This window comes from Malaclemys terrapin, chromosome 4 (genome assembly GCF_027887155.1).
Source record: "Malaclemys terrapin pileata isolate rMalTer1 chromosome 4, rMalTer1.hap1, whole genome shotgun sequence".
Classification (NCBI taxonomy): domain Eukaryota; kingdom Metazoa; phylum Chordata; order Testudines; family Emydidae; genus Malaclemys; species Malaclemys terrapin.
In genome coordinates this window covers 18,362,800-18,388,576 of record NC_071508.1, presented here as the reverse complement: position 1 = coordinate 18,388,576, position 25,777 = coordinate 18,362,800, and the positions used below count along the sequence as shown (strand labels likewise).

Sequence of the window (25,777 nt, the reverse complement as noted above, 5' to 3'; positions counted from 1 at the left end):
TGCATGGGGGGGCGGCTCAGTCCAGCTGAGCTAAGGCAGAGAGGTCAGGACATCCCAGACAGCTGCTTCCCCTTTGAATGCACTGGCACCTCTCTGCCCCTGATCGGGGGTGGGGGGGTCTAACCCCTCTCCCCATCTTCGGGAGAAGTCCCCTCACATGGCATTCCCCAGCCAGGCAGCAGCACCAGTGGGGTGCTGGGATCTCCCCCCGTGCAGCCTGACCCAGTGCCCGGCCCCCATGCTGCGTGCTCCCCTCGACGGACTCACTGGGGCCAGCCCTCGAAGGTGGAGACGGTGAAGAGCGACATCATGGCTGAGAGGACGTTGTCGAAGTGGAAGTCGTTGTGCACCCACTCGCGCGGGTACAGCTCTTGCTGCTTGGGGCCGCTGTCCATGTACAGAAGTTGCCTCTGGAATGGGAGGCAGCAGCGCATTTACAGACGAGGGGTGAGCGAGTGGGGGACTGGGCCCAGAAACTCTCCGGTCCCCTTGCCCATGACACACACGTGCCCGCCTGCTGAAGACTCCATGCTGCTCAGAGCACGTTACTGTCTCACCAAATCAACCTGGGGAACTCACAGCAGCAGGAAGCCAGAGGCCAGTGCTGGTCACGACAAGCACCATGGCCGAGTATGCTAGTTCTGACAATAACAGGAATCGGCAGTCATGCAATCAGGGTGTGCTGAGGAATGATCACATGTGGATGCCAGGGCTACAACCCGTCTACAACCTGCCCAGCAGCCTCACCAAGATCCACCCTTGGTGCCTCTCCCCAGAGTACCTGGGATCAGGTGGCAGCCTGGATCTACAGGCTGGAGCAGCTTGGCAAATCCCACCACATGCCTGGCAAATCCTGCCGTCCGGGATGAGCTCTGCCCTTCCACAGCCAGGGAGACTCATGCCCCAGGGGAGCCCCCTATACACCCAGACACGTACTTCACCCACTAGCGTGTCTGAAAGGGGACCTGCAAAGGTGACATAACACCTGGGGATATGGGCGGCACGTGACTCCTCCATTTGGGGAGGCTGCGTGTGCCCAGATTATGGCCCCGCCCCTGCTCCAGCTCCTGCCCCACTCATCCCCGCCTGCACCTCTTCAGCCCCTCCCCTGAGGTTCCCCTGCCTGTCCGCCGGCTTCCGGCCGCTCACCCCTCGTGCATGCGTGTGTCTCTTCACCCCCTCCTGCAAGGCTCCCCTGCAAGCAGACTGGGGACAGGAAGAGGACGAGTGGGAGCGGGAACTCAAGTGGAGTGCGGGCAGGACCACAGCCAGGGTGCCCACCCTTTTGGCAACGGTGCGCTCCAAAGGCAGCAGGCCGTCTGTTTGGGGAGGCTTAGCCCCCTCTGGCTCTTATACCCACCACCCATGCCTGGGGGCTGCCATCTTCTACTCCTGCTTTTGATGATGAGTGAAGAAGGCCTGAAAAAGCTTTCCCAGGTCGTTCCATAAAACACAAGACAGTCCCAGGCTTAGGGTTGCCAACTTTCTACTCACACAAAACTGAACAGCCCTGCCTGCCTCCCAGGCCCCACTCCCTGCTCACTCCCTCTGTCACTCGCTCTCCCCACTCTCACTCACTCCCTCATTTCCACCAGGCTGGGGCAGGGGGTTGGGATGCGTGAGGGGGTGAGGGCTCCGGCTGGGAATGCGGGTTCTGGGGTGGGGCCAAAAATGAGGGGTTTGAGGTGTAGGAGGGGCTCCGGGCTGGGGGATGGAGACGAGAGGTACGAAGTATGGGAGGGGGTTCCGGGCTGAGGCAGGGGGCTGGGGGGTGGGAGGGGGTACGGGCTCTGGGCTGGGGGTGTGTGTTCTGGAAGGGGGCCAGAAATGAGGGAGCTCTGGGCTGGGGCAGGGGGTTTGGGGGTGGAGGTGCAGTCTCTGGGGTGGGGCTGAGGATGAGGGGCTTGGGGTGCAGGAGGGTGCTCCGAGCCAAAAGCGTGAGGGGGAATCAGGGCTGGGGCAGGGGGTTGGGGCGTGGGAGGGGGTCAGGGGTGCAGGTTCTGGGCGGCGGTTACCTCAAGCAGCTCCCGGAAGCAGTGGCTTGTCCTTCCTCCGGCTCCTACGTGGAGGTGCGGCCAGGTGGCTCTGCGTGCTGCCCTGTCCGCAGGCACACACCCCCCCGCAGCTCCCATTGGCTGTAGTTTCTGGCCAATGGGAGCTGCAGAGCTGGCACTTGGGGCGGGAACAGCGTACGGAGCCCCCTGGCTGCCCCTACACATAGGAGCCAAAGGGGGGACATGCTCCTGCTTCCAGCAGCCGCGGCTGACTTATCCCTGCTGTGCTGCTGACCGGACTTTTAATGGCCTGGTCAATGGTGCTGACCGGAGCCACCAGGGTCCCTTTTCGACCAGGTGTTCCGGTCAAAACCCGGACACCTGGCAACCCTGCTAGTGCCTTAACCATTGGCCTGGCCTTCCTCTGGCTCACGAGCCCAACTCCTCCTTGGTCCTGGGCATTCAACACTCCCCTCGGCTCTCTGCCCCCTAGAGCAAACTGCCCTGTGCTGCAGGCTTTGCTCTGCATAGAGACCCACGCCTGGGCTCCTCTGCTCAGCAGGGTCCCGGGAACAGGCTGTGAGCACAAGAGACAACAAACCAGGGCTGGTTCCTCGCCTTCCCCACCAGTCCCCCCTCAGGCAATGACACCCCCAGTCCCTGCGCTCTGGCTGCGAGGTACATGCAGTGATGACAGGGGGCTCCTACCTGCATTCCTCTTCTGTCATCTTGGCCGGATCCGTACAGCTCCTAAACTTCCCCTAGGTTTAAGCAGAGAGCAGAAGAATCAGGGATTGTACTGTGAACCGCAGGGAGCCTGACTGATAGACCTGGGGAGCAAGGACAAGGGCAGCTGCTGGCAACTGCAGTACATCCTGACATGACCCCACGGCTTGGCCCCGACCCAGGGAGCAGCGTCTCCACGGCCCATTCCAGCCTGAAAGGGGCTGGTTAGTGCCAGCCGTGAGCGTCTGGGCCCTACCCCAGCTGGGCCTTTCCTTAGAGGTGCTTAGAGCCCAGCCAGATGTGCCAGCCCTCAACTCTCCCTGCGCACTCAGCAGCACTGACAACCCCTAGGAGCCCTGCAAGGCCCGAAGGCCAGACCACTGCTGCAGCAACTCGTAGCACTTCTAGCCAAAGAGTCACGTCAACCTCATCCATTCGCACAACAGTGCAAGCGCAGACCTGCCTGCAGTGCCACGGGTGGTCAGGAGGAAACACCTGTGATCCTGCAAGACGGTGGGGAGCTGGAGCGGGCGGGGGAAACCGAGTCACAGGTGGGGAAGGGACTGGCCCAAGGCTACCTGGCTGGTCAGCACCAAAGCTGGCAAGAGACCCCCAAATTGGCTGACTCCCACTGGGCCATGGGGCTGCCTTGCTTGGGCACAGATTATGCATACACTGCCCTGTTCTGCCTGCAGCGTGCTGGTACCCCCAAGGGGATGGCCGGGGATGGTCCTCGGCCTCCCTCTGAATTTCTGACATGGGAGAATCCCCACTCTTAAAAGAAACGAAGAGGAGCCACTTCCTGGCGCTTCCCTGAGCTCAGCTCCACCCCAGCTCTCCCCAGGACAGGGAGGGTTGGGGGAGACCAGCGCTGGGTTCTGGCCGGGAGGGGCTCTCACCTTGAAGAGCTGCACCCCGATGCAGGCCAACATGAACTGCAGCAGGGTGGTGACAATCACAATGTTGCCGATGGTCTTGATGGCCACGAACATGCACTGGACTACGTGCTAGAGAGAGGAGAGAGGCCAATGCATAGATGGGCCAGGCCTGCAGCACCACGACCTGCTGTGGGTATCGACCATGCCCCTGTGTAGGGGAAGGGGCCATCCCAGACACAGACGGGGGACACAGCACCACACCGGTGTGCAGGGGACACGGCCGTCCCAGACACGGATGGGGGACCCGGCACCACACTGGTGTGCAAGGGAAGCGGCTGTTCCAGATGCAGCCAGGGGACCTAATACAAAACCAATGGGTTACCTCCCAGCTGCCCACAGACACCTAACAAAACACCTGGGTAAGAGTGAAATCAGGTGGCCTGAGCCCTGGGACGTGCAGTCCTGGCATCCTGCTCAGATGGCCCATGATCTGGCAGGTCCTGGCTTACTGTGACAGATCTGAGGGGGGCCGTGTCCACCCCCTTGGGGGGCCCTTGTTCCCGCCTTGCTCTCACCTTCAGCCCCTTCGCTCTGTTAATGGCCCGCAGCGGCCGCAGGACTCTCGGCACCCTCAGGATTTTCACCACGGAGATGGCGCTGGACCTGAGGAGGGCGGGGGGAGACGGGGTGACTCAGCCAGCTTGGGGTCTGGCCAGACAAATCAGCTCCTCACACGCCGTCAGGAGCCAAACCGGCCTGCAGCGATGCATCGGGGGAGAGCCAACACCTGTGCCCCTCCAACATGGGCAGGGGAGCTGTACCTGCCAGGGACAGGAGGGGGCAGACTGGGGGGACAGGCAGGCGAGGAGGGGGCATGCTGGATGGGGCAGGCTGGGGGACATGCTTGGAGGGCAGACCGGGGGGTGCAGAGCAGCAGGGGCAGGAGGGGGCAGGAGGGGGCAGGAGGGGGGGAATGCTTGGGGGGCAGGCCGGGAGGTACAGAGCGGGAAGGGGCGTGCTGGGGGGGCCGGCTGGCGGTGTGCTGCAGGGGGCAGGCTGGGGGGTGCAGAGCAGGAGGGGGCGTGCTGGGGGGCAGGCTGGCGGTGTGCTGCAGGGGGCAGGCTGGGGGGGTGCAGAGCGGGAAGGGGCGCGCTGGGGGGCAGGCTGGCGGTGTGCTGCAAGGGGCAGGCTGGGGGGTGCAGAGCGGGAGGGGGCGCGCTGGGGGGCTGGCTGGTGGTGTGCTGCAGGGGGCAGGCTGGGGGGTGCGGAGCGGGAGGGGGCGCGCTGGGAGGCAGGCTGGTGGTGTGCTGCAGGGGGCAGGCTGGGGGGTGCGGAGCGGGAAGGGGCGCGCTGGGGGGCAGGCTGGCGGTGTGCTGCAGGGGGCAGGCTGGGAGGTGCAGAGCGGGAGGGGGCGCGCTGGGGGGCAGGCTGGCGGTGTGCTGCAGGGGGCAGGCTGGGGGGTGCGGAGCGGGAGGGGGCGCGCTGGGAGGCAGGCTGGTGGTGTGCTGCAGGGGGCAGGCTGGGGGGTGCAGAGCAGGAGGGGGCGCGCTGGGGGGCAGGCTGGCGGTGTGCTGCAGGGGGCAGGCCAGGGGGTGCGGAGCGGCAGGGCCAGAAGGACAGGCCGGGAGCATGCTCTGGCGGGGCCAGGCTGTCATGTGTTCTAGGAGGGGATTGCAATCCAGTTTGACAGAGCTCCCCAAGGGCAGCACTTCCAGGCGCTTCCCACCGTGGGGGAAGGGGCCGGCGGCTGCACAGTACATCAGTAGCAGAGTTGGGCCTAGCCCCCAGGATCGCTGACATCCCTATCCTGAGCCCTAGCCCCTAGGCCACATTCCCACCCACCATGAGGAACAGAACCCAGGAGTCCTGAAGGAACTTGGGGGAGGAGGAAGGCAATTCCAGATTGAAGTGAGTGCCTGCCCACAAAATCCTTGCGTATCCAATTCATGTCATAGCCTCTCCTCCCCATTCTCAGGGGTTGTTTATTTCCTTACTCCCAACAGTGTGGCTGGATGACTTTGTGGCACTGAATAGTGTATGAATGCTAATGCAAGGGGAATCAACCAACTCACATGCTTCTGGGCACAGGCTGATTGTCACAGGGATCAGGAGGGAATTACTCCCCACCCTCCATCTACAGCCCTGCATCTGCCCAGGTGCATCCCTACAATCTGCAGCATCAGTTACTGGTCATTGCTGGAGGTGAGATACTAGGCTAGACAGACCAATGGCCTAACCCATCCTATGTCTCTATTGCCAACGTAGATGACAGCACAGCAGATGGCCCTATCCCCTGCTGAACAGGCAAACCTGTTGCTACAACGGGTGCTTACTCAATTCCCATGGAGATGAGGGAGACAGCAACCACCAGCAGATCCAGGAGGTTGAAGTAGTTCCGGCAGAAGGACCCCTTGTGAAGGAATGCACCGTATGCGGTCATCTGAAGGGAAGCAGAGGGGAGTTAATGGGAACGGGGCAGATCACCTCTGATCCTCTCTCTTTTTAGTGACTGCTGCTCATGAAAGAAGCCAGATTGGAGCACTGGACACTTAAGTCCTCTCTAGAGCCACAGAATAGGCACAGTAAAGGAAGCTTATCATGTACCACTGAGCCAGCGAGCCTCAGCCCCACCCCACAGGAGTCTCTCCAGGGAGTTCATTCTCCACAGCCCATTCTTGGCCCAGCTGCCAATTGTGATGGTGCTTTTCTCACGCAGACACCTGTGGCCTAGGAACTGGGCTGACAGCCACTAAACAAATGCTTCCCTGGGCGCCCAACCGGCCACAGTAGAGCACGGCCCGCAGGGCCTTCTCTGACTGGTCCGTCTAGGGTGGGACTCAGGAGCAGAGCTGGTCAAAACTCGGCATTTCTGTTTCGGGGGAAATTTCGACACATCGTCATTTGGTTTTGGTCCCGATTGGAACAAAAAAAATATTTTCAAAATATCCCATGAAATGGAAGTTTTGAAAAATGTTGGTTCTGGAACACTTTGAAATTTTGTTTTATTTTATTTTATTTTATTTCTTTTTGTTTGTTTAATATTTTTATTTTTCTATTATTTAATGACATGTCTGTGGCATACACTACTACTACTGGTGTCGTAAAATGACAATCATTTAATTATTCTATTGATTTTATTTTAAATATTTAATAACGGGTGCTTCAGTCTAGCAGAGAAAGGCATAATATAGTCCCATGGCTGGAAGTTGAAACTAGACAAATTCAGACTGGAAAGAAGGTGTAAATTGTTTACAGTGAGGGTAATTAATCATAGGAGCAATTTACCCAGAGACGTGGTGGAGACTCCAGCACTGACAATTTTTAAATCAAGAGGGGATGTTTTTCTAAAGGCATTCTCTACGTTCTATGGTCTGTGTCACATAGTAGGTCAAACCAGGTGATCGTAATGGTGCCTTCTAGCCTTGGAATGGATTAATCTGTGCATTTTAAAAACAGTTAAGGGCAGCTGCTACTTAGCACTGATTGAAACATCTTCTCTTCTAGGTCAAAACGTCTGCTGTTTGCATTGTAACTCCAGTGTCAAACTATTTCATTACAACACAAACAGGAGACATTTTGATCTAAAAGAAAAGCGAAGCTGTTTCAATCCATGCTAAGTGGCAGCTGCCCTTAAAGAGTTTTAAAATAAACTATATTAAAATAATATTTCTGCTAGGGCTGTCAAGCGATTAAAAAAATTAATATTGATTAATCTTGCTGTTAAACAATAATAGAATACCATTTCTTTAAATATTTTTGGATGTTTTCTACATTTTCAAATATATTGATTTCAATTACAACACAGAATACAAAGTGCACACTGCTCACTTTATATTTATTTTTGATTACAAATACTTGCACTGTAAAAAACAAATGAAATAGTATTTTTCAATTCACCCAATACAAGTACTGTAGTGCAATCTCTTTATCATGAAAGTTGAACTTAAAAATGTAGAATTATGTACAAAAAATAACTGCATTCAAAAATAAAACAATGTAAAACTTTAGAGCCTACAAGTCCACTCAGTCCTATTTCTTGTTCAGCCAATCACTCAGACAAACAAGTTTGTTTACATTTGCAGGAGCTAATGCTGCCCGCTTCTTATTTACAATCTCACCTGAAAGTGAGAACAGGTGTTCTCATGGCACTGTTGTAGCCGGCATCACTAGTTATTTACATGCCAGATGCGCTAAAGATTCGTATGTCCCTTCATGCTTCATCCACCATTCCAGAGGACATGCGTCCATGCTGATGACGGGTTCTGACTGATAATCCAAAGCAGAGCAGACCGACGCATGTTCATTTTCATAATCTGAGTCAGATGCCACTAGCAGAAGGTTGATTTTCTTTTTTGGTGGTTTGGGTTCCGTAGTTTTTGCATCAGAATATTGCACTTTTAAGATTTCCGAAAGCATATTCCACACCTTGTCCCTCTCAGATTTTGGAAGGCACTTCAGATTCTTAAACCTTGGGTTGAGTGCTGTAGCTATCTTTAGAAATCTCACATGGTACCTTCTTTGCGTTTTGTCAAATCTGCAGCAAAAGTGTTCTTAAAATGAACAACATGTGCTGGGTCATCATCTGAGACTGCTATAACATGATATATGGCAGAATGCGGGTAAAACAGAGCCAGAGACATACAGTTCTCCCCCAAGGAGTTCAGTCACAAATTTTATTAATGCATTATTTTTTTAACAAGCGTCATCAGCATGGAAGCCTGTCCTCTGGAACGGTGGCCAAAGCTTGAAGGGGCATACGAATATTTAGCATAGCTGGCATGTAAATACTTTGTAATGCCAGCTACAAAAGTGCCATGTGAACGCCTGTTCTCACTTTCTGGTGACATTGTAAGTAAGAAGCAGGCAGCAGTATCTCCCGTCAATGTAAACAAACTTTAGAGACTGGGAATGGTTGGGTCATTACACTAACTGAATTTTTTTCCCCCATGTTAAGTTCTCCTCACACCTTCTATGGGTCATCTCGATTATCACTTCAAAGGGGTTTTTTCTTCTGCTGCTGATAGCTAGGGTGACCAGATCACCCAAGTCAAATATCGGGACGCGGGGGTAGGGGGGGACGGTGACGCGGGGGTAGGGGGGGGTAGTGGGGGGGCGTGGCAAAAAAAAAAAAAAAACCACCCTTCCTCCACAAGCGCTGGAGGGAGGCCCGGGAGACTCAGAGGAAGCGCGGGGCCGGGGTGAGTAAGAGTCCAGCCTGTCCCCGAGCAGGCAGGACTCAGTTGGGTGGTAGGGAGAGGAGGGGGGCGGCCCGCGGGGCCAGGCGGCAGCTGTTCTCTCCCCCGGGCAGCGGGACTCGGGAGCAGCCGCTGCTGCAGCTCCCACTGCCGCGGGGGGAGGAAGCGGCCGATGGCCAAGCTCGGCGGCTGCGGCTCTGGCACCCGGGCCCGAACCCCCCGAGGTGCGGCCTGCTGCGGGGACCCAGCAGCGCACACGCTGCGCCCAGCCCCTGGCCAGTCGTGTCTGGGCTGCTGCCCAGCTGGTGCTATCCCGCAGCGGCCCCGGAGTGGGGGCAGCACACCCCAGCCCCCCCGTCCCGCTCGGGTCCCGCAGGGGAACGAACGGGGCTGGGCTGACGATGCCTCTGTTGTGGTGTTAAATATATAAAAAAGTGTTCTTAATTTATAATGGGGGTCGCACTCAGGAGCTTCCTATGCGAAAGGGGTCACCAGTAAAAAAGGTTTGAGAGCCACTGCTCTAAAGCAAGGGTGGCCAACCTGAGCCTGAGAAGGAGCCAGAATTTACCAATGTACATTGCCAAAGAGCCACAGTAATATGTCAGCAGCCCCCCATCAGCTCCCCGCCATCCCCTGCCCACCAGCAGCCCCGCCGATCAGCACCTCCCCCTCCCTCCCCACACCTCCCAATCAGCTGTTTTGTGGTGTGCAGGAGGCTCTGGGGTGGGGGAGGAATGAGGACACGGCAGGCTCAGGGAAGGAGTGGAGTGGGGGCAGGGCCTGTGGCAGAGCCAGGGGTTGAGCAGTGAGCACATCCCCCCCGGCACATTGGAAAGTTGGCGCCTGTAGCTCCAGCCCCAGAGTCGGTGCCTATACAAGGAGCCGCATGTTAACTTCTGAAGAGCTGCATGTGGCTCCGGAGCCACAGGCTGGCCACCCCTGCTCTAAAGTTTTGCATTGTTTTGTTTTTGAATGCAATTATGGAACCAAAAAAATCTACATTTGTAAGTTGCATTTTCACAATAAAGAGATTGCACTCCAGTACTTGTATGAGGTGAACTGAAAAATACTATTTCTTTTATTTATCATTTTTACAGTGCAAATATCTGTAATCAAAAATAATATAAAGTGAGCACTGTACACTTTGTATTCTGTGTTGTCATTGAAATCAATATATTTGAAAATGTAGAAAAACATCCACAAATATTTAACAAATTTCAAGTGGCATTCTATCGATTAACAGTGCGATTAAAACTGCGACTAATCGTGATTTTTTATTTAATCGCATGAGTTAACTGCGATTAATTGACAGCCCTAATTTCTATTATATTATGACATGTCACAGTAATAGGGCATATTATGGGTGTACATTAATGGCAGTTGGTAGTTCGTATTGATGGAAACCTAGTGCAGTGTTACTCCTGCCATGGTATGAAATAATGTAAACATGAAAAAAGAAAGGACATCAAATTCTAAACAACATTTTGAACATTTCCAAACGTGTTTTTTTTTTTGGCAGGAATTTTTGTCAGAATCAACACAATTTCATGACAAATTTCAGTTTTGGAGAAACTAACGAAAAACGTTTGAGGCAAATGTTCTGACTCGCTGTACGGAGGAGGCCGCCCTAGTGGTGACAGTAAGTGGCACAGGCTGGCCAGCGAACCCCCAGTGCTGTCTGTGTGCAGCAGCAGCCTCAATCAAAGATTCCCCATTCACTGCAGCCACTGCTGACGCCTGCCTCTGCTCTGCCCCGATCAGCGGCTCCCCTCACCGCTGGCATCACCCCATTATGCACTGGCTCCAGAAAGATGGGGTGTGACTCACCTTCAGGACTATTTCAACTGTGAACACGGAGGTGAAGCCGATGTCAAAATATCCCAGAACCTGAAGATAAAAATCAGGGAGAGGTTTTGGTAACTCGGGAGACCAGATGTTATTTGAACGGCCTACAACCAGGAGCTTTGGCAGACAGACGGCACACTGCCCCGCTGAATGGAAACTGCACACCTGGTGCTAATAATAAATACAACAATAATACATACATGCTTTGCACTGTGACTGCTTCTTTCGCGCCAGCATCTTTACAACACTAATGAATTAAGCCTCCCAGTCCCCACAGCAGTCAGAAAAGGATTATCCTTAGCAGAGCACAGCAGTCCAAGGGTTAGAGCCCAGGAGCCAGGATTCCTAGCTACTGTTCCCATCTTTGGGAGGGGAGAGTGTTCATAGAATCATAGAAGATTAGGGTTGGAAGGGACCTCAGGAGGTCATCAAATCCAACCCCCTGCTCAGAGCAGGAACAACCCCAACTAAATCATCCCAGACAGGGCTTTGTCAAGCCGGAACTTAAAAACCACTAAGGATGGAGATTCCACCACCTCCCTAGGTAACCCATTCCAGTGCTTCACCACCCTCCTAGTGAAATCGTTTTTCCTAATATCCAACCTAGACCTCCCTCACTGCAACTTGAGACCATTACTCCTTGTTCTGTCATCTGCCATCACTGAGAACAGCCAAGCTTCATCCTCTTTGGAACCCCTGTTTAGGTAGTTGAAGGCTGCTATCAAATCCCCTCTCACTCTTCTCTTCTGCAGACTAAATAATCCCAGTTCCCTCAGCCTCTCCTTGTAAGTCATGTGCCCCAACCCCCTGATCATTTTCATTGCCCTCCGCTGGACTCTCTCCAATTTGTCCACATCCCTTTTGTAGTGGGAGGCCCAAAACTGGACACAGTACTCCAGATGTGGCCTCGCCAGTCAGTGTTCTACTGGTTAATGCTGGCGATTTAGGGTCAGGACTCCTGGGTTCAATTCCTGGTTCTGGGAAAGGACCATGGCCTAAGGTGTCAGGATCCCTGGGTTCTTTTCCCAGCTCTGTAAGCATCTAGCTGGGTAACCTTGGGCAAGTAATTTCCCCTCTCTGGGCCTCAGTTTCCCTGTGTGTAAAACGAGGTTAGTGTCAGTGCTTTGGGGTCCTCAGATGAAAGGCTCTGTACATTCACAGTATTACAATCCAAGACAATTTAAAGGTGGGGAATCTGAGGCACAGAGTGATGTTAAGTGACTTGCCAGTGATCACACAGGCAGTTAGTGGCAGTGCTAGGGGCAGAAGCCAGGAGTCCTGATTCCAGTTTTTTAGAGCAGTCCCATTTTACCTCAGCTGTGTGCCCCACGCTGCTGAGCTTTCCACGGAAACCTAAGCCAGCAGTCCAGTGATTGAGGGGCCCACCAATGGCTCAGGCCCCTGCAATGGCAGGGATTTGTTTTATTGAGACATACCCAGCGGGTCCTTGCAAGTGATCTGTGCCCCAGAGGAAGGCAAAACCAGCCAGCCCCAAGATGCCAGCCGGTGTGACCTGGGGGGAAACTCCTTCCTGACCCCAAATATGGTGATCGGTTGGACCCTGAGCACGTGAGCAAGAACCAGCCAGACGAGCGCCTGACAGCACGAATGCTTGGTGCCACCTCTGCAACTGCCCAATGGCCCACCTCCAGCCGTGGAGTTCTGATGAATAACTCCATCCACACTTGTGGGGTCTCCGAGTGCTTCACAGAGCAATGGACTTCTCTGTGGGTATCTCTACCGCTCCCTGCACCACAGGGGCCGAGCAGATCCCAGCGGGGAACGAATGTAACCTCACAGGGCAGCTTTATTATCCCTCTGCTACAGACTGGGATGGTGAGGCACAGAGAGGAAGTGACTGGCCCAGGGCCACAAAGTAAAGTTAGTGCCAGCCAGGAATGAGAACCCAGAATCCCCTGCTGCAGCTCTGGAACAGGTTTTCCTTCCAGAGCCAGGAAAAGAACCAAGGACTCCTGATTCCTCATCCCCTGCACTAAACTCTCCTTGGGCACAAGGCGATAGACTGGCAAGCAGCTCCCCTGAAGCTGCACATTTCTGGTGGCTCAAACTGCTTTCCCCAACAGCCCATCCTGGGAACCTTGTTCCTGAAGGAAACAGGCCGGATGGGATCCTCGGCCGCCAGGGAGACGCTGCTGAGCAGGATGAAGAGCAGGATGAAGTTGGTGAACCAGGTCGCGTTGACGATTCGGTGGCACAGCACTCGGATCCCGGGGAAGGGAGAGAGGGGAGGCAGGCAGTCAAAGCATTGTCAGCTCCAAGGGGCTGAGTGACAGCCCAGGTTAGAGCTTGGGGAGTGGTGCAGCTGGGGAGATCCCTGCGTGAGTCTCGGGGGTGGCACCCCTCATTCTGTGTGCCCGGCATGCTTCGACCCTGGGACAGCGTGTGGGCACAGCTGGCTCCAGAGGCTGTAACAGCCCATTACAGTTAAAGGTGTTACTTTGTAGCTCAGTCGGGAGGTTCCAGGTTCTATCCTCGCTGATCACTGCTGGGTTTCTGACAGATGGGAGGAGAAGCAGCACCTACTTGTTGGTTGGGCTGAAGATGAAGAAGGCACTGGCTTCGGGCATGGGTACTGCTTTCTCCTTGAGCTGCAGCTCTGCCAGGGGGAGTGGCTGAGGGCTCAGGGGGATTTCGGGCTCATCTTCCTCATCGTCACCTGTGGAGCAGCCAGAGGGAGGGAAACAGAGTCAGTCACTTTGAGCTCGCATGTTGGGGTCATTCACTTAGCAGCAGCCAAAAAAAAAAAAAAAACCTTAGCAGAAGCTAAAACTTAGAGGTAGAGAAGGATCACTTGGCCCCTCTCCATCCTGGGCAGCCAATCAGGGATTGTTTCCTTAACCATCCGGAGTTGGGGATGATGAGACCCCGTGGTCCAGCTGCAGGATGAGTCAGCAAAACAGCTCTGACCCTCCATGCAGGGATCAGGAACCTGACATCTGGCCATGTTTCCTTTTATGCTGGGCAGAGAGATTGTGACCACCACAGTTAGACGAAGGGCTGTGGCTCCCCTCGCACCCCACAGTCCCTGGGGGTACTCACACTCCCGCTGTGGAGCAAGATGCTGCTTGCCATTAGAGACCCATAGGACAAAACCCTGGGGTATCCCCCGACGTCCTGACTTCAAATCCTCCAGGCCAAACCCAGCTCCCATTGTTCTCAGTGTGTGTGGGGGGGTCCCCCATCTTATGTCGCCTAGTGCGCCCCCTAGTGGCCAGCAAGACTCACCCGTCAGTGAGGCAAGTAACACCCCACAAGCAAAGGAAGAGGCATGTGCAGAGTCTGGTATCCTCCCCAGAGAGAGGTAGAACTCCCTGGTCACGCCCTACCCTCATACACAGACCAAGTGCTGCAGAGAACTGCACAGAGTTTATTCCAGCTCGGCGTCTGCTGGAAACAAACCATGTGGCTTTCTGCATCATAATAAGCCACTAGCTGAGCTGCACTCTTGGGACCAGAGCCCTCCAATGGGATTTCTCTCTGCAAGCCACCCCAACCCTTTCCATCGCTCCCTCAGTCTCTCCGGCTGGAGGCAAGGATCAAGCCAGAGCCTTACCTGGGAAGTCAGCAGAAGGGTAGGGGTCTTTGATCTCATTCACGTTTGATTCAAACTCGTCCACTTTTAACTGAGAAGGAGAGAGAGGGGCGACTAACTGAGCATCCCGGAAACACCACCCGTGGCACTGCCAGGGCTCTGCGTGCCAGCCTTCCGCAGGCCAGCGGGACAATGCTGCAGGCGAGAGGCAGGGAGAGCTCCCCCGATCTCCCACTGGGGCAGGAGCCATCTGTTTGTTCTGTGTTTGTACAGTGCCTGGCACAATGGGGCTCTGACCCACGACGGAGGCTCCTAGGCAGAAGCGGATTAAGGTTCCCTGGGGCCTTGGGCCAGAGCAAGTGGGGGGCCCCTCCCCACCCCTTTCGCCTGTGGCCCCACCCACAGCCCCACCCCTTTCTGCCCCTTCCCCTGGGGCCCGCCCCTGTTCCACCCAGGGTCCTCCTCATTCTGCCCCCCCACTGCAGCCCCACAACCCCTTTTGCTCCTTTCTGCCCCCTCACTGCACCCCAAGACCAAGAAGCTCTGTCCCGTGCCACGGCCCTGGGGCCACAGCAGGGTGTGAGAGCTCCTTCAGTCCCAGGGTCTGGATGCTGAGGCTTCCCCCGCCACCCCCGTGCTTCTCTGTGGGACATGGGTCTGGCTGCTGTGGAGGGGGCTTCCCCTGCCCAACACTTCTGCCATGGAACAGGGTCAGTGCGTGGGGGCTTTCCAGCCTCACCCGCCCGGCGGCCGCAGCTCCAGGCTTTCGCTGCTGCCAGCAGATTTTTTCCGGGGACCCCCAGTTGGCTGGGGCCCTGGGCCCAGTGGCTAATCTGCCACTGCTCCTAGGCGCTACCATAATAGAAATAATTAATAATAAATATAACAAGGGGCAGGGGAGCCAGGATCACTGGCCAGTTGGACAAGGGCCTCTGATGGGCCCTATATGTGTGTGTGTCTGTGAACACGTGTGTGTAGAAAGATCTTGAGTGGAAACTCCACCGAGACAGTCCTTTGATATGGGACCTTTGATCCTGGGCCTGTACCCACTGAGTCCCACTCCCCGTCCCCCCGCCACGCTTTTTGGGAGGGGACAGGGAAAGCAGGCTCGCTCGTCAGAGGAATGATCCGGGCCTACAGGGCATACAGAATGGACGTCTTGCTACAAGTCTCCGGAGATGCGTCTGCTGAAGCTCAGGATTTTGTCCCCAGTCATTCCGTGGGCCCTGGGGAAATCTCCCTCCCTCCCGCCATGGCCATCCACCTTTCATGCACGACAGGACAAATAATGGGAAGACATTACTGCTGGGTACCGTACTCCTCAACTGCCAGGGAAAGTTCCCCTAGACATTTGTTCAGACGAGCTCAGAGGGCACTGACCTTGGCTGTGGTGGGGATTCCTTCAGCCTTGGCTTTCTGCTCCAGCTTCTTGGCCAGCAGGAGCTTTTCCTCCTCAGATTTCTCTGGGTAACTTCTGGACAGGGAACCACAAAAGAGAGGTGAGGAGTCAGGCCACGGCAGAGTTGCAATGAATGCTGCTGAGATGATGCCCAAGACCAGCAGCTCACATTGATTTGCAAGCCCTGGGCCCTTGGGGGTTCCCGCTTTTAAGCAGCAGAGAGCAGCACCGACCTGGACATTTTCCTCCGCTTCTTCTCCTCGGCTTTGGCTTTCTGGGCCGACGTCAGGCTCTCGGCCTAGGCCAGATTGTCCACAGCGATGGCCAGGAAGACATTGAGCAGATATCTGAGAGGGGGTGGGGCTAAGGAGCTTAGGGAGCATGCTCAGATGTAAGGAATGAGTCCCTTCCATGGCCCAGACTTAGCGAGAGCCTGTGTGGTGACACTAAGCAATGTACGCAGGCAGCTGGGGAGAACCCCAGGTTCAGCAACGAGCCCTCTGTGTACCCATGACAGCTGCCTCTTGGCTGTCACCAGGGAATCTCTGTTGGTGTCCCAACTGATTTTTTCATCCCTTTTAACCCCCACTCCTGTTGCATCATTTCCCTCACTCCTGGTACTATGATGTCTGAACATACCATACCCAGCCCCATAGCTCTTCCCCAATGTGTACTTGAACCTAGATGTGACTGTGCTGGATAAGACAATAGGGCTCAGACCCTGCACTCTCCACGCCCTCCTTCCAGCAGGGCCGCAGGTAACTACTCAGAGTGTGGTTTGCCCCACCACTCACAGGACAGCCTGATCAGCTGGGCGCTGATAGCGGTGAGTCAGTGTCAGATTAGAGCCCCAGGGTTCTGTGTCCCAGACCCCCACCTCCCCTGCTCTGATCCACTAGCCCCCCCTCCCCTCCCAGAGCCAGGGAGAGAACCCAGGAGTCCTAGCTTCCCGCCCCCTGCTTTGACCCACTAGACCCCACTCCTCTCCCAGAGCTGGGAACAAAACCCAGGAGTCCTGACTCCCAGACTCCCTGCTCTAACCACTAGACCCCACCCCCTTCCTGTGGCTGGGATAGAACCCAGGAGTCCTGACACCTAAGCCCTAGCTCTAACCACTAGACCCCACTCCCCTCCCAGAGTTGTAAACAGACACTAGGTATCCTGACCCTGGCCACACAGAGGCCAGAGAACTCACCAGTTCCCCTTCCTCAGCCTCTGGCAGCTCATAGTTGTAGTCATGCCTGAGGCCTCAGAAGGGGTAAGGACAGCCCAGCCTCCCAGTGCAAGCCCCCCTGCCTGTACTGCCTGACCCCAGGCCCTGGGGAGAGGTGCCCCCACCTGGTTATCTTGAAGATCCTCAGCAGGCGAATGCACCGCAGGATGGAGATGCCCAGGGGTGACATGACGTTGATCTCCACCAGGATAATCTCCAGGATGCCGACGCACACCACGAAGCAGTCGAAGCCGTTGAAGAGGGACATGAAGTACTGGCGCAGGCCCAGCGCATACATCTTCAGCAGCATCTCGGCCGCAAAGAGAGCCAGCAGCACCCGGTTGGCACTGTCTGCAAGCAGCGAACCCAGCCGGTCAGCGCTCTGGACTGAGGCGGCAGATCCCCCGATGGCCACTAGCAGCTGCTCATGAGACCACATCCTCCTCCGCCTTCTCACTACGCCCCCTGCTGCCTCCCTCTCCCCCAGCCTACGATCCTGGGGCAGCGCAGCAGGGAGGAAGAGGAGCCTGACTCACACTTACCTGCCCAGCTCCTGGCCCTGAGCAGCGGCAGCAGAACGCTCCCTTCCCCACCCCAGCAAGAGGCGGGTCTGTGTGCAGGAGGGGAAACACAAGACCGGGAGGAAACTACATGTGCACACAGGCACGGGGGGTGTGCGTGCACTTTTGCGTGTGTGTGTGGTGCGCAGGCGCATGCACGTGTGTGCGTTGGTGTGTGTGTGTGTCTATGTGGGTGTTCACTTGTGGGCAGGCGTGTGCGCATGCATGCCCGTGCATGCACTGAACCGGCAGTGGCTCCCCAGCCCCGGGCCTCTCTGCTCACCTTGCACACGAGTCAGCCACTCGGGCTGCCAGTGATGCTCGGAGGCGATTGACAGGGTATTCAGAGAGATGAGCAGGATCACCAGACAATAGAAAAACTTGGACTTCACCACCTCGCGGCACTTCCTGCGGAACAGGCGGTTCCATCGCCTCCACTGCCGGCTAGAGAGATGGGCCAAGAGGGGTGACTTCAGGGCTCCCTGCCCCCCGGCACCCAGCCCCAGAGGGCAGAGTCATTGCAAAGCGCCCTGCCCACCAGCTCCCAGGGACCCAAGCAAACGCATAGGAGAGGGGTTCTGCAGGCAGGGATACCGCTTTGCCCCTCTCTACCACCTTTCCTCCATCCCAAACTATTACCAGCACGGAGTCAAAGTCCCCACTCAATCACCACGACGCCAAATGGGGATGCACCAGGGTAACAAAGGAGATGCTGGTGTGTTAATGAACAACTTGTTTCAAAGCCCTGGGGAAGTGTGCTTCATTTATCCCCATTTTACAGATGGTGAAACTAAGGCACTTGCCCAAGGAATAGGAACAGATGGTGAAGCTAAGGCACTTGCCCAGGTGTCCGGGCTGCTCGCTCAGCGCAGGGTCCATGAGATGCCTTCCCTTCCGCATGGCGGCCGGTCCTATGCATGCTCTGGAGAGGACACTGCCCCTTAAAGAGTGCGCTGGCCTCACCTGTTCATCAGTTGGAATGACCTTGGATTTCCTGACACCACTCACGCAGTTCCCGGAGCCCTGGGGTGTGCTGGGTAGGAGGAGAGATAGTGGAGAGGAGCTTGACGCATGGTCCCCCAAAAGAAGAGGCGGGATACCACCTGAACTAGCCTTTTTCCAGAGCCGGACATAGCAAAATCAACCTTTGCGTGGGCTGCACTGAACATGGTGTATCCACCCCCCCAACAAAACTACCAGCTCTTCCGATAGGGGCTCTTACAACAGGATTGATTCCAAGAGCAGGAGAGTCAGGATCAGGCAGGAGAGAGAGACTGTGTGTGTGTGTGTGTGTGTGTGTGTATACTCACAAGAAGAGAATCCATTTGTTCATGCCCTCAATTTCATACAGGCTCTCGGTCTCTGAACCCCCTTCCTCTGATGGCAGCATCCCTATGAAAGAGAGAGATCTTCAGTGAGCTGGGGACCCCCTCAAGAGACACATGGGGACATCGGCAATGGATTCCCACCGGAGAGGGAAGGGGAACTCTAAGGGTATGTCCACACTGCAATCGGAGGTGTGATCGCAGCTTGTGCAGATGCACCCGAGAGCACTTTAATCTCGCTAGCTCCGATACTGGAGCGGTGAAATCAGCGCATAATCACTCACAGGGCTATTGCGGCTTCACCGGCTCTGGTGACCGAGCTGGCTAGATGAAAGTGATTGCAGCGTAGCTATACCCTGAGAAGCACATCTGCAAAGGAAGGGTTCCCATCTAATAACTCCCTAAGAGATACAAACCTCCTCAAGAGACACGTCCGCACTCAAGAGAACAAGTTTGGGAAGGAGGTTTTTTTTGGCATCGTAATGTGCAAAGAAATGGAGTGATACTAGACACCGCGGGAGTGTAACCGGTGGCAATAGAGAGCAGGGGACCAGCGATGGCGTTCAGAATTCTGATCATTACATATAGCTCCACAGCTGTGTAAAATGCCCCACAGAGTAAACAAAGAGCCAAGGGATTATATCCAAGCACATAACAGCATCCCAGGGAGGTAATGGGGAAGGGGGGCCAATAACTCTCTTCTATAGCAACTTCCACTTCAGGTTCTCAAAAGCCCTTAGCAAATGTGACTAATTTCAGCCCCAAATGGGCAAGTGTTAGTAGATCCCACTACACATGGGAAACAGAGGCACGGATTGGTGAAGTGACTTGCCCGAGGTCACCCAGTGTGTCAGTGGCAGAGCCAGGAACAGCCTACGGGCTTCCCAAGACCTTGGCCTGTTCTATGCCATAGGACGGTCTTTCCTCTCCAAAAACTCTTCATCTCTGGCGAGTCTGAAGCAGCTTCTAATCCTTGAACCTGGATAATGTCAAGGGAGGGGCAGCCTCCCTCAATGAGTAAACTAGGAGCAAGTGCACACCTTCTCCCGGCCTCCCACCCCGCTCATCCCACAGACACCCCTCCCCCCCCCCCACGGTGGAGGATTTAACCATTCTCCAGAAGCGAGAGGCTTTGCCCAGGTGAGGATGGTACCTTCTTCCCTGGCCCGGTGGCTGTCCATGACTTCGGCATGGGTGATCCAGTCCATGTAGACCTTCAGATCCTCCTCCAGCTGCTGCTTTCCTCGCAGCTTCTGGAACGTGCCCCGTGACTTGGCCTTCTCACACTCCTTGGTGAACTCCCTGGAACAAACGCAGACGGTTGGCATGAGGCCAATGGAGAGGGGGCTCTGCGGGCAGCTTCAATCCAGACCTTGCTCATGGGACACACTCATCAAGTGTGTGCCACGTCCTATTCTACTGGCTAGTCCCCAGAGAGGACAAGAGCCTACTACTGCTGCCAGCTGGTGGAATTACTCCTTTAACTCAACTGAAGATTGAGAATGGATCAGTCCTGTCTTTTACCTTGGTTATATAGTACAAAATTGCGGGGGAAGGGGGAGGAATACAGACCTAATAACAGGAAATGCTTCCCTATTCCCCATTTTTTTATCATCCTGTGGAACTCCTTGCCACAGGACACCACAGAACCAACTACTACAGCTAGATTGTAAAGAGGGCAGGTTAACATTAGGAGCACTAATGGCTGTCCCCACTGCTGCTGTTGAGGCACACAGGAGTATCCGATACTGGAAAGCCTTGAGAAAATCATAACAGAGTGTCAGAGCTAAAGGGGAAGCTCACGCAGCTGGAGGGTGCAGAGAGATTGCCAGCTGTGCCCATTTCCCCACATTCTCCATAGTAAAGGTGACCTGTCAAGGGGGAAAAACATTGGGCTTGGCCTTTTTTTGCTCCCTTCTGAGGGATAAAGCAGGCCTGGAAAGGACGGGTGGATTTGTTTTCAGTGGTATTTTACCCGTTTGCTTTAATTCATGTCTTGGCTATGCTGGAAGACTCAAGGACTAGTAAGATTGTGACACTGCAGGGACCAAGGAAGTGACACCTGGTTAACTGAGAAGGGAAGGGAATTTTACAGGGACTATTTAAAACTGCTGTTGGGGCAGGGACTGTCTTTTTGTTCTGTGTTTGCACAGCACCTAGCACCATGGGGTCCTGGGCCAGAATGGGGGCTGCTAGGTGCTACCACAATACAACTGAATAATTACAATGTGTTCATTGTCTGGTTTTGTTAAGACTGGGGAGAAAAGCTCTCTGTGTTAAGAATTCCACCATCCTGTCCCTTCAATTAAGGGCTGATAGCGCCCCTGCTCCACATTCCTGAGTCATCCAAAGAGTTCTCCAAGAGAAAAGGGAAGACAAGGCTTGATAGCCTTGATAGCCAAGGTACCAAGGAAGAAGGGAAGAAAAAGGTTAAAAACCCCCTTCAGACTTTCTGTTCATATCCCCAAACTCAATAAGGGCCCGGCCCCTCCCTCAGGGCAGACCCCTGCTGGGACAGATAGAAAGGAGAGCGGCACCATGCAGTCCACACGCCTTACCCGCTGAGCACGCCCAGCACCAGGTTGAGAACGAAGAAAGAGCCCTGCAGAATGAGGCTGACGAAATAGATCCAGGGCCACTCGTTCCCGATGGCGTCGTTCACCTGAGCAGGACAGAGGCAGATGAAGATCCAGGGGGAGAACCAAATCCACCTGGCTCAGGTAAGCCCATTACTGGAGTAGCTGAGCACCTCACAGTCTTTACGCATGGGGAACTGAGACACAGAGTGACTAAGAGACTTGCCCACGGTCACAATGGGAGTCTGTGGCAGAGCAGGGAATTGAACCTGGGTCTCCCAGGTTTCAGACTTGTCCCTACTCATTGACCAGCCTTCCTCCCAGGAACCCAGTAGTTAGGGCACTAGTTTAAGGCTTTGAAGACCCAACTCCCTACTCTGCCACAGACTCCTTGTGTGACCTTGAGCAAGTCACTTAGCCTCTGGGTCTCAGCTCCCCATCTGTGCAATGGAGATAATAGCACTGTCCTGCCTGCCTCCCGGGGGGTGAGTGGGGCAGGGGAGGTTAATGACGGTGAAATGCTTAAAGATCTAATGGTGAAAAGCACTGTATAAGAGCTAGGTGGTGTTATTATTAAAAGCCACCAGATACAATATCAGACACTGGCCCAGCAACCTGTGTCTCAAGCTGCCCTCAGCCCACACTCCTGGGAACAAAGGATGCCCAGAAGGGTAACACACCAAGCGCTTTCCAGAGGCAGAGGCGGGACTGGAACTCAGCTCTGCAATTCCCAGCCTGTCCCTGAGCCGTCACACCATCCTCCTCCCCTACCATTCTTCGTGGCTTGGAGGGCAAGTTTATGGTCGCTTATACCTGAGCTCCAGAGCTGAGGAGCCGTCCGAGGACTCGCTCCCACCAGGCTCCTGTCTTTTAAGGCAAGGGTGGGGTTTGTTTGAGAGTCTCAGCGGTACTTGGACAGGGACTCTCTTGGCTAGGCAGGGTTCAAACACTCTGCTGCACTGGCGGGTGCCACCTTCTCCCTGGGAGCTCATTGCTCAGTGGATACATCATCCAGTAGCTGCAGAGTCTGCGGGGCTCGCTGCCCCGGAAGGATTCCCACCATTTGGGAAGCCTGGCCAGCCCAACCCGCTTAGTACCATGTTCTTGTTCAAAGAGCGTGCCGGCATCTCCTCCCTCGCAGCCAGCGGGCTCAGGCCTTCACCTACCCAGTAGAGGACTTCCGTCCAGCCCTCCATGGTGATGCACTGGTACACAGTCAGCATGGCGAAGCCAAAATTATCAAAATGGGGGATGCCGTTGTTGGGCCCTGGCCACCCACTCCTGCACTCAGTGCCGTTGAGGGTGCAGTGATACCCGTGGCCGGTGGTGGTGCACGGGGATGGCTTCTCCATTTCCCCTTTGGCAATGATATCTGAGGGTGAAACCGAAGCACAGAAGTCAGGCTGAGCAGAGGAGAAGGACAACTACCCTCCTGCTGCTGCTTGTGCCTTAGCCCCCAGCCCCACCCAGAGGAGGGCTCTGGCGCAGTGCAATATACCTCCTAGCCACACCATATAGCCATATAATGCCCCCAGCCATGCCATAACCTTCCCAGCCATGCCATATAGCCATATAATGCCCCCAGCCATGCCATAACCTTCCCAGCCATGCCATATAGCCATATAACACCACCAGACATGCCATACACCTCCCAGCCATGCCATATAGCCATATAATGCCCCCAGCCATGCCATAACCCTCCCAGCCATACCATATAGCCATGTAACTCCCCCAGCCATGCCATAACCCTCCCAGCCACACCATATAGCCATATAATGCCCCCAGATATGCCATATACCTCTTCATCATGCCATATAGCCTTATAATGCCCCCACCCATGCCATACACCTCCCAGCCATGCCATACACCTCCCCGCCATGCCATGTAGTCATATAACGCCCCCAGATATGGCATACACCTCCCAGCCACGTCATATGGTTATATGGCTATATGGTGTGGCTGGGAGGGTTATGGCATGCCCCCCCCGGCTGGTGGGAGGGTCGCCCACGTTCCAGACCTGTCCCGATGTAGTAGCAAGTCTTGTGCAACTTTCCCTTGAACAGGTCCTGCCCAACGATGGCGTAGATGATGATCATGAAGAGGACCAGTAGGGCGATGTGGAGCAGGGGCACCATGGCCTTGATGAGGGAGTTCAGGACCACCTGCAGGCCTGCAGCCGAGAGAGAGAAGGGTAACAGGTCACACACCCCTCCCCTCCTAACTGGCAGCACGGCGTCTCACAGACACATTGAACCGCTTCGCCACCGCAGCACATGGCAGGGAAGAGAGGGAGGGACCTGGGCCCAGCTCTCACTGGTGTCAACCACTAGGCCATCCTTCCTCCCCAGCATGTGTCCCTATATGTCCCAGGAGGGGGTGTGTGTGAGAAGGAAAGCCCTGGTGACTGAAATCTCTCAATCCCATTACAGGCAGCAGCAGCTCCAGGCCCCCTCACACTGCCCCAGAGGGATCGGGGAAGGCTGAGTCCCCACAGTTCATCTCCTTGGGAGATGGTCTCACGATGGGGGCATCTGGCTCCTAGACACTGGGGTGACCCCCACCAGCTCCTTTCACAACAGGCTATGGTGGGATTGACGCATGCTGGGTCTTGGTGGGTTATATCTACGCGAGGGGCACTAGCACTGGGACTATCTAGATCAGGGGTGGCCAACCTGTGGCTCCGGAGCCACATGCGGCTCTTCAGAAGTTAACATGCGGCTCCTTGTATAGGCACCGACTCCGAGGCTGGAGCTACCAGCACCAACTTTCCAATGTGCCGGGGGGTGCTCACTGCTCAACCCCTGGCTCTGCCATGGGCCCTGCCCCCATTTCACCCCTTCCTGCCCCCTCCCCTGAGCCTGCCGTGCCCTCGCTCTTCCCCCTCCCCCCTAGACAGGGCCAGCTGCAGGCACCAGCTTGTCAATTGATGCAAGAAGCTACAGCCCCCTTGCGAAGTTTGGTCCTGCTGGAAGCCGGCAGAGCCAGCACTGGCTCCGTTCCCTCCTCCCATCCTGTGAAAAACATGGACAGGGCAGGACCTCTGCTCTTTTCCCCTCCAGCACCTGGCCTGGAAAGGGACAGAGGGAGCCATCCCTAACCCCCCAGCCTGGGAAAGGGGAGATGAGAGGGGACCCCACTACAACCCCCAGGCCTGGGAAAGGGGGGCGAGGAAACCTAGGGGGAGCAGAGGTGAGGCTCCGGGGGCTGGATTGAGGGGTTGGGGACTGATGGGGGGCCTGAACTGATGGGGGGATGGGGAGGCTGCGAAAGAGAAGTCTATTTAAAATAAAAAATGATTTATTTTTAGTTATTTGGACAATTATTAATTAAAAACCAAATTATTCATTGTAATTACTGGATCATGTACATACGTATGTAGTTATCAAAATTATACAACAACAGAAGACGGTTTAATTTATTGTTGAAATGCTTTGAATGTGACTGAATTGATTATTTTTTAAAAAAAATCATATTCAGGGATTATGACTGTAACTACTGCACTGAGCTAAGAAAAGCTCTGAAAGGGGCTTGCTGTTGTAAAGATCTTCTTACGTGTCAAGATCTTTACAGCTCATCTCATTATTCAAAAATCATTGGAAAACGTGCTGCACAGAGAGAATGCTTTGTGTTTCTCAGCTGTTCATTGCTCATTTGCCGGCTCCATGTTATAGGCCTTGTTCAGTCTATTTCTAAATGTGTGTGAATTAGGTTTTTCTATCATATTGTAACTTTGTCACAGGACAGAGCTCTCCACTGAGTACTTAGGGTTATACCTGTGTTGGGGTCCACTAGGTATAGCTACCAGGTAACTCGGGAGAGCGGAAGGCCAAAAGTGCCGATGAAGCTCTTTTGCTCTGGGCCTACCTGAACCACAGTGACTCCATCTTGGGAACTCTCACCTACTTCTGTGCTAACTGCTTACATGCTCTGAAGTAGGCTGAAGCAGAAATGTAATGTCAGCTTTTTAACAGATGGCTGCAGTTTCACTCACACTAGCAGAAATAATAGAGATAAGAAGCGAGGGAAAGGAGGGGTAGTTAGTTTGCAGGCGTCTAACTCAAGGTCGCAAAGACTGAGAAAGTTTTCTCACAAGCTTATGTAGAGCTTATTGTAACAGTTGTCTGGAAGGGAGAGGTAAGGGGGAACAGCCAGACAAAGAGATGTATGCAAACAGTTTGAAGTATAAAAGGTAAAATTTGTTTGTATTTGTTGCACTAGATTTGAGACATGCCGGTCTCCTAGTGCCATTTCAGAGCTCTGAAATAAACTTGGCTTGCTTTCTCCCCTCGGTGTCTTTATTGGTGCCAAGCACACCGGGCAACGAACCCCCTGTTTGCCATCTCGGGCCCAGTTCTGGGCAGGCAACACCTGTGTACAAGAACTTCCCATACATTCTCCCCTTTTTCCAACCAGCATGGATGCCTTCCCTCTACGGTAGCTCTCCATTTTGGAATGGATACTTTTGAGGGGCTCCATCCTCATAAGGAGATACCATTACCAGAAGCACGACTAT

At 54.7% G+C, this 25,777-nt stretch overlaps 1 protein-coding gene and 1 pseudogene across 1 annotated transcript; both read right to left on the bottom strand.

Moving 5' to 3' along the window:
- LOC128835690 (kinesin-like protein KIF21B) overlaps positions 1–15,865 on the bottom strand; it is a 52,706-nt pseudogene extending 36,841 nt beyond the window's left edge.
- Positions 15,866–15,888: 23 nt separating this feature from the next.
- LOC128835688 (voltage-dependent L-type calcium channel subunit alpha-1S-like) lies at positions 15,889–23,615 on the bottom strand. The gene is made up of 9 exons (XM_054025274.1): positions 23,579–23,615; positions 23,273–23,434; positions 22,431–22,636; positions 21,247–21,350; positions 19,842–19,990; positions 18,674–18,755; positions 17,647–17,807; positions 16,929–17,154; positions 15,889–15,937 (listed from the first exon to the last, which is right to left on the bottom strand). The coding sequence occupies exons 1-9, from the start codon at positions 23,613–23,615 to the stop codon at positions 15,889–15,891; spliced, it is 1,176 nt and encodes a 391-aa protein (XP_053881249.1).
- Positions 23,616–25,777: the final 2,162 nt, after the last annotated feature.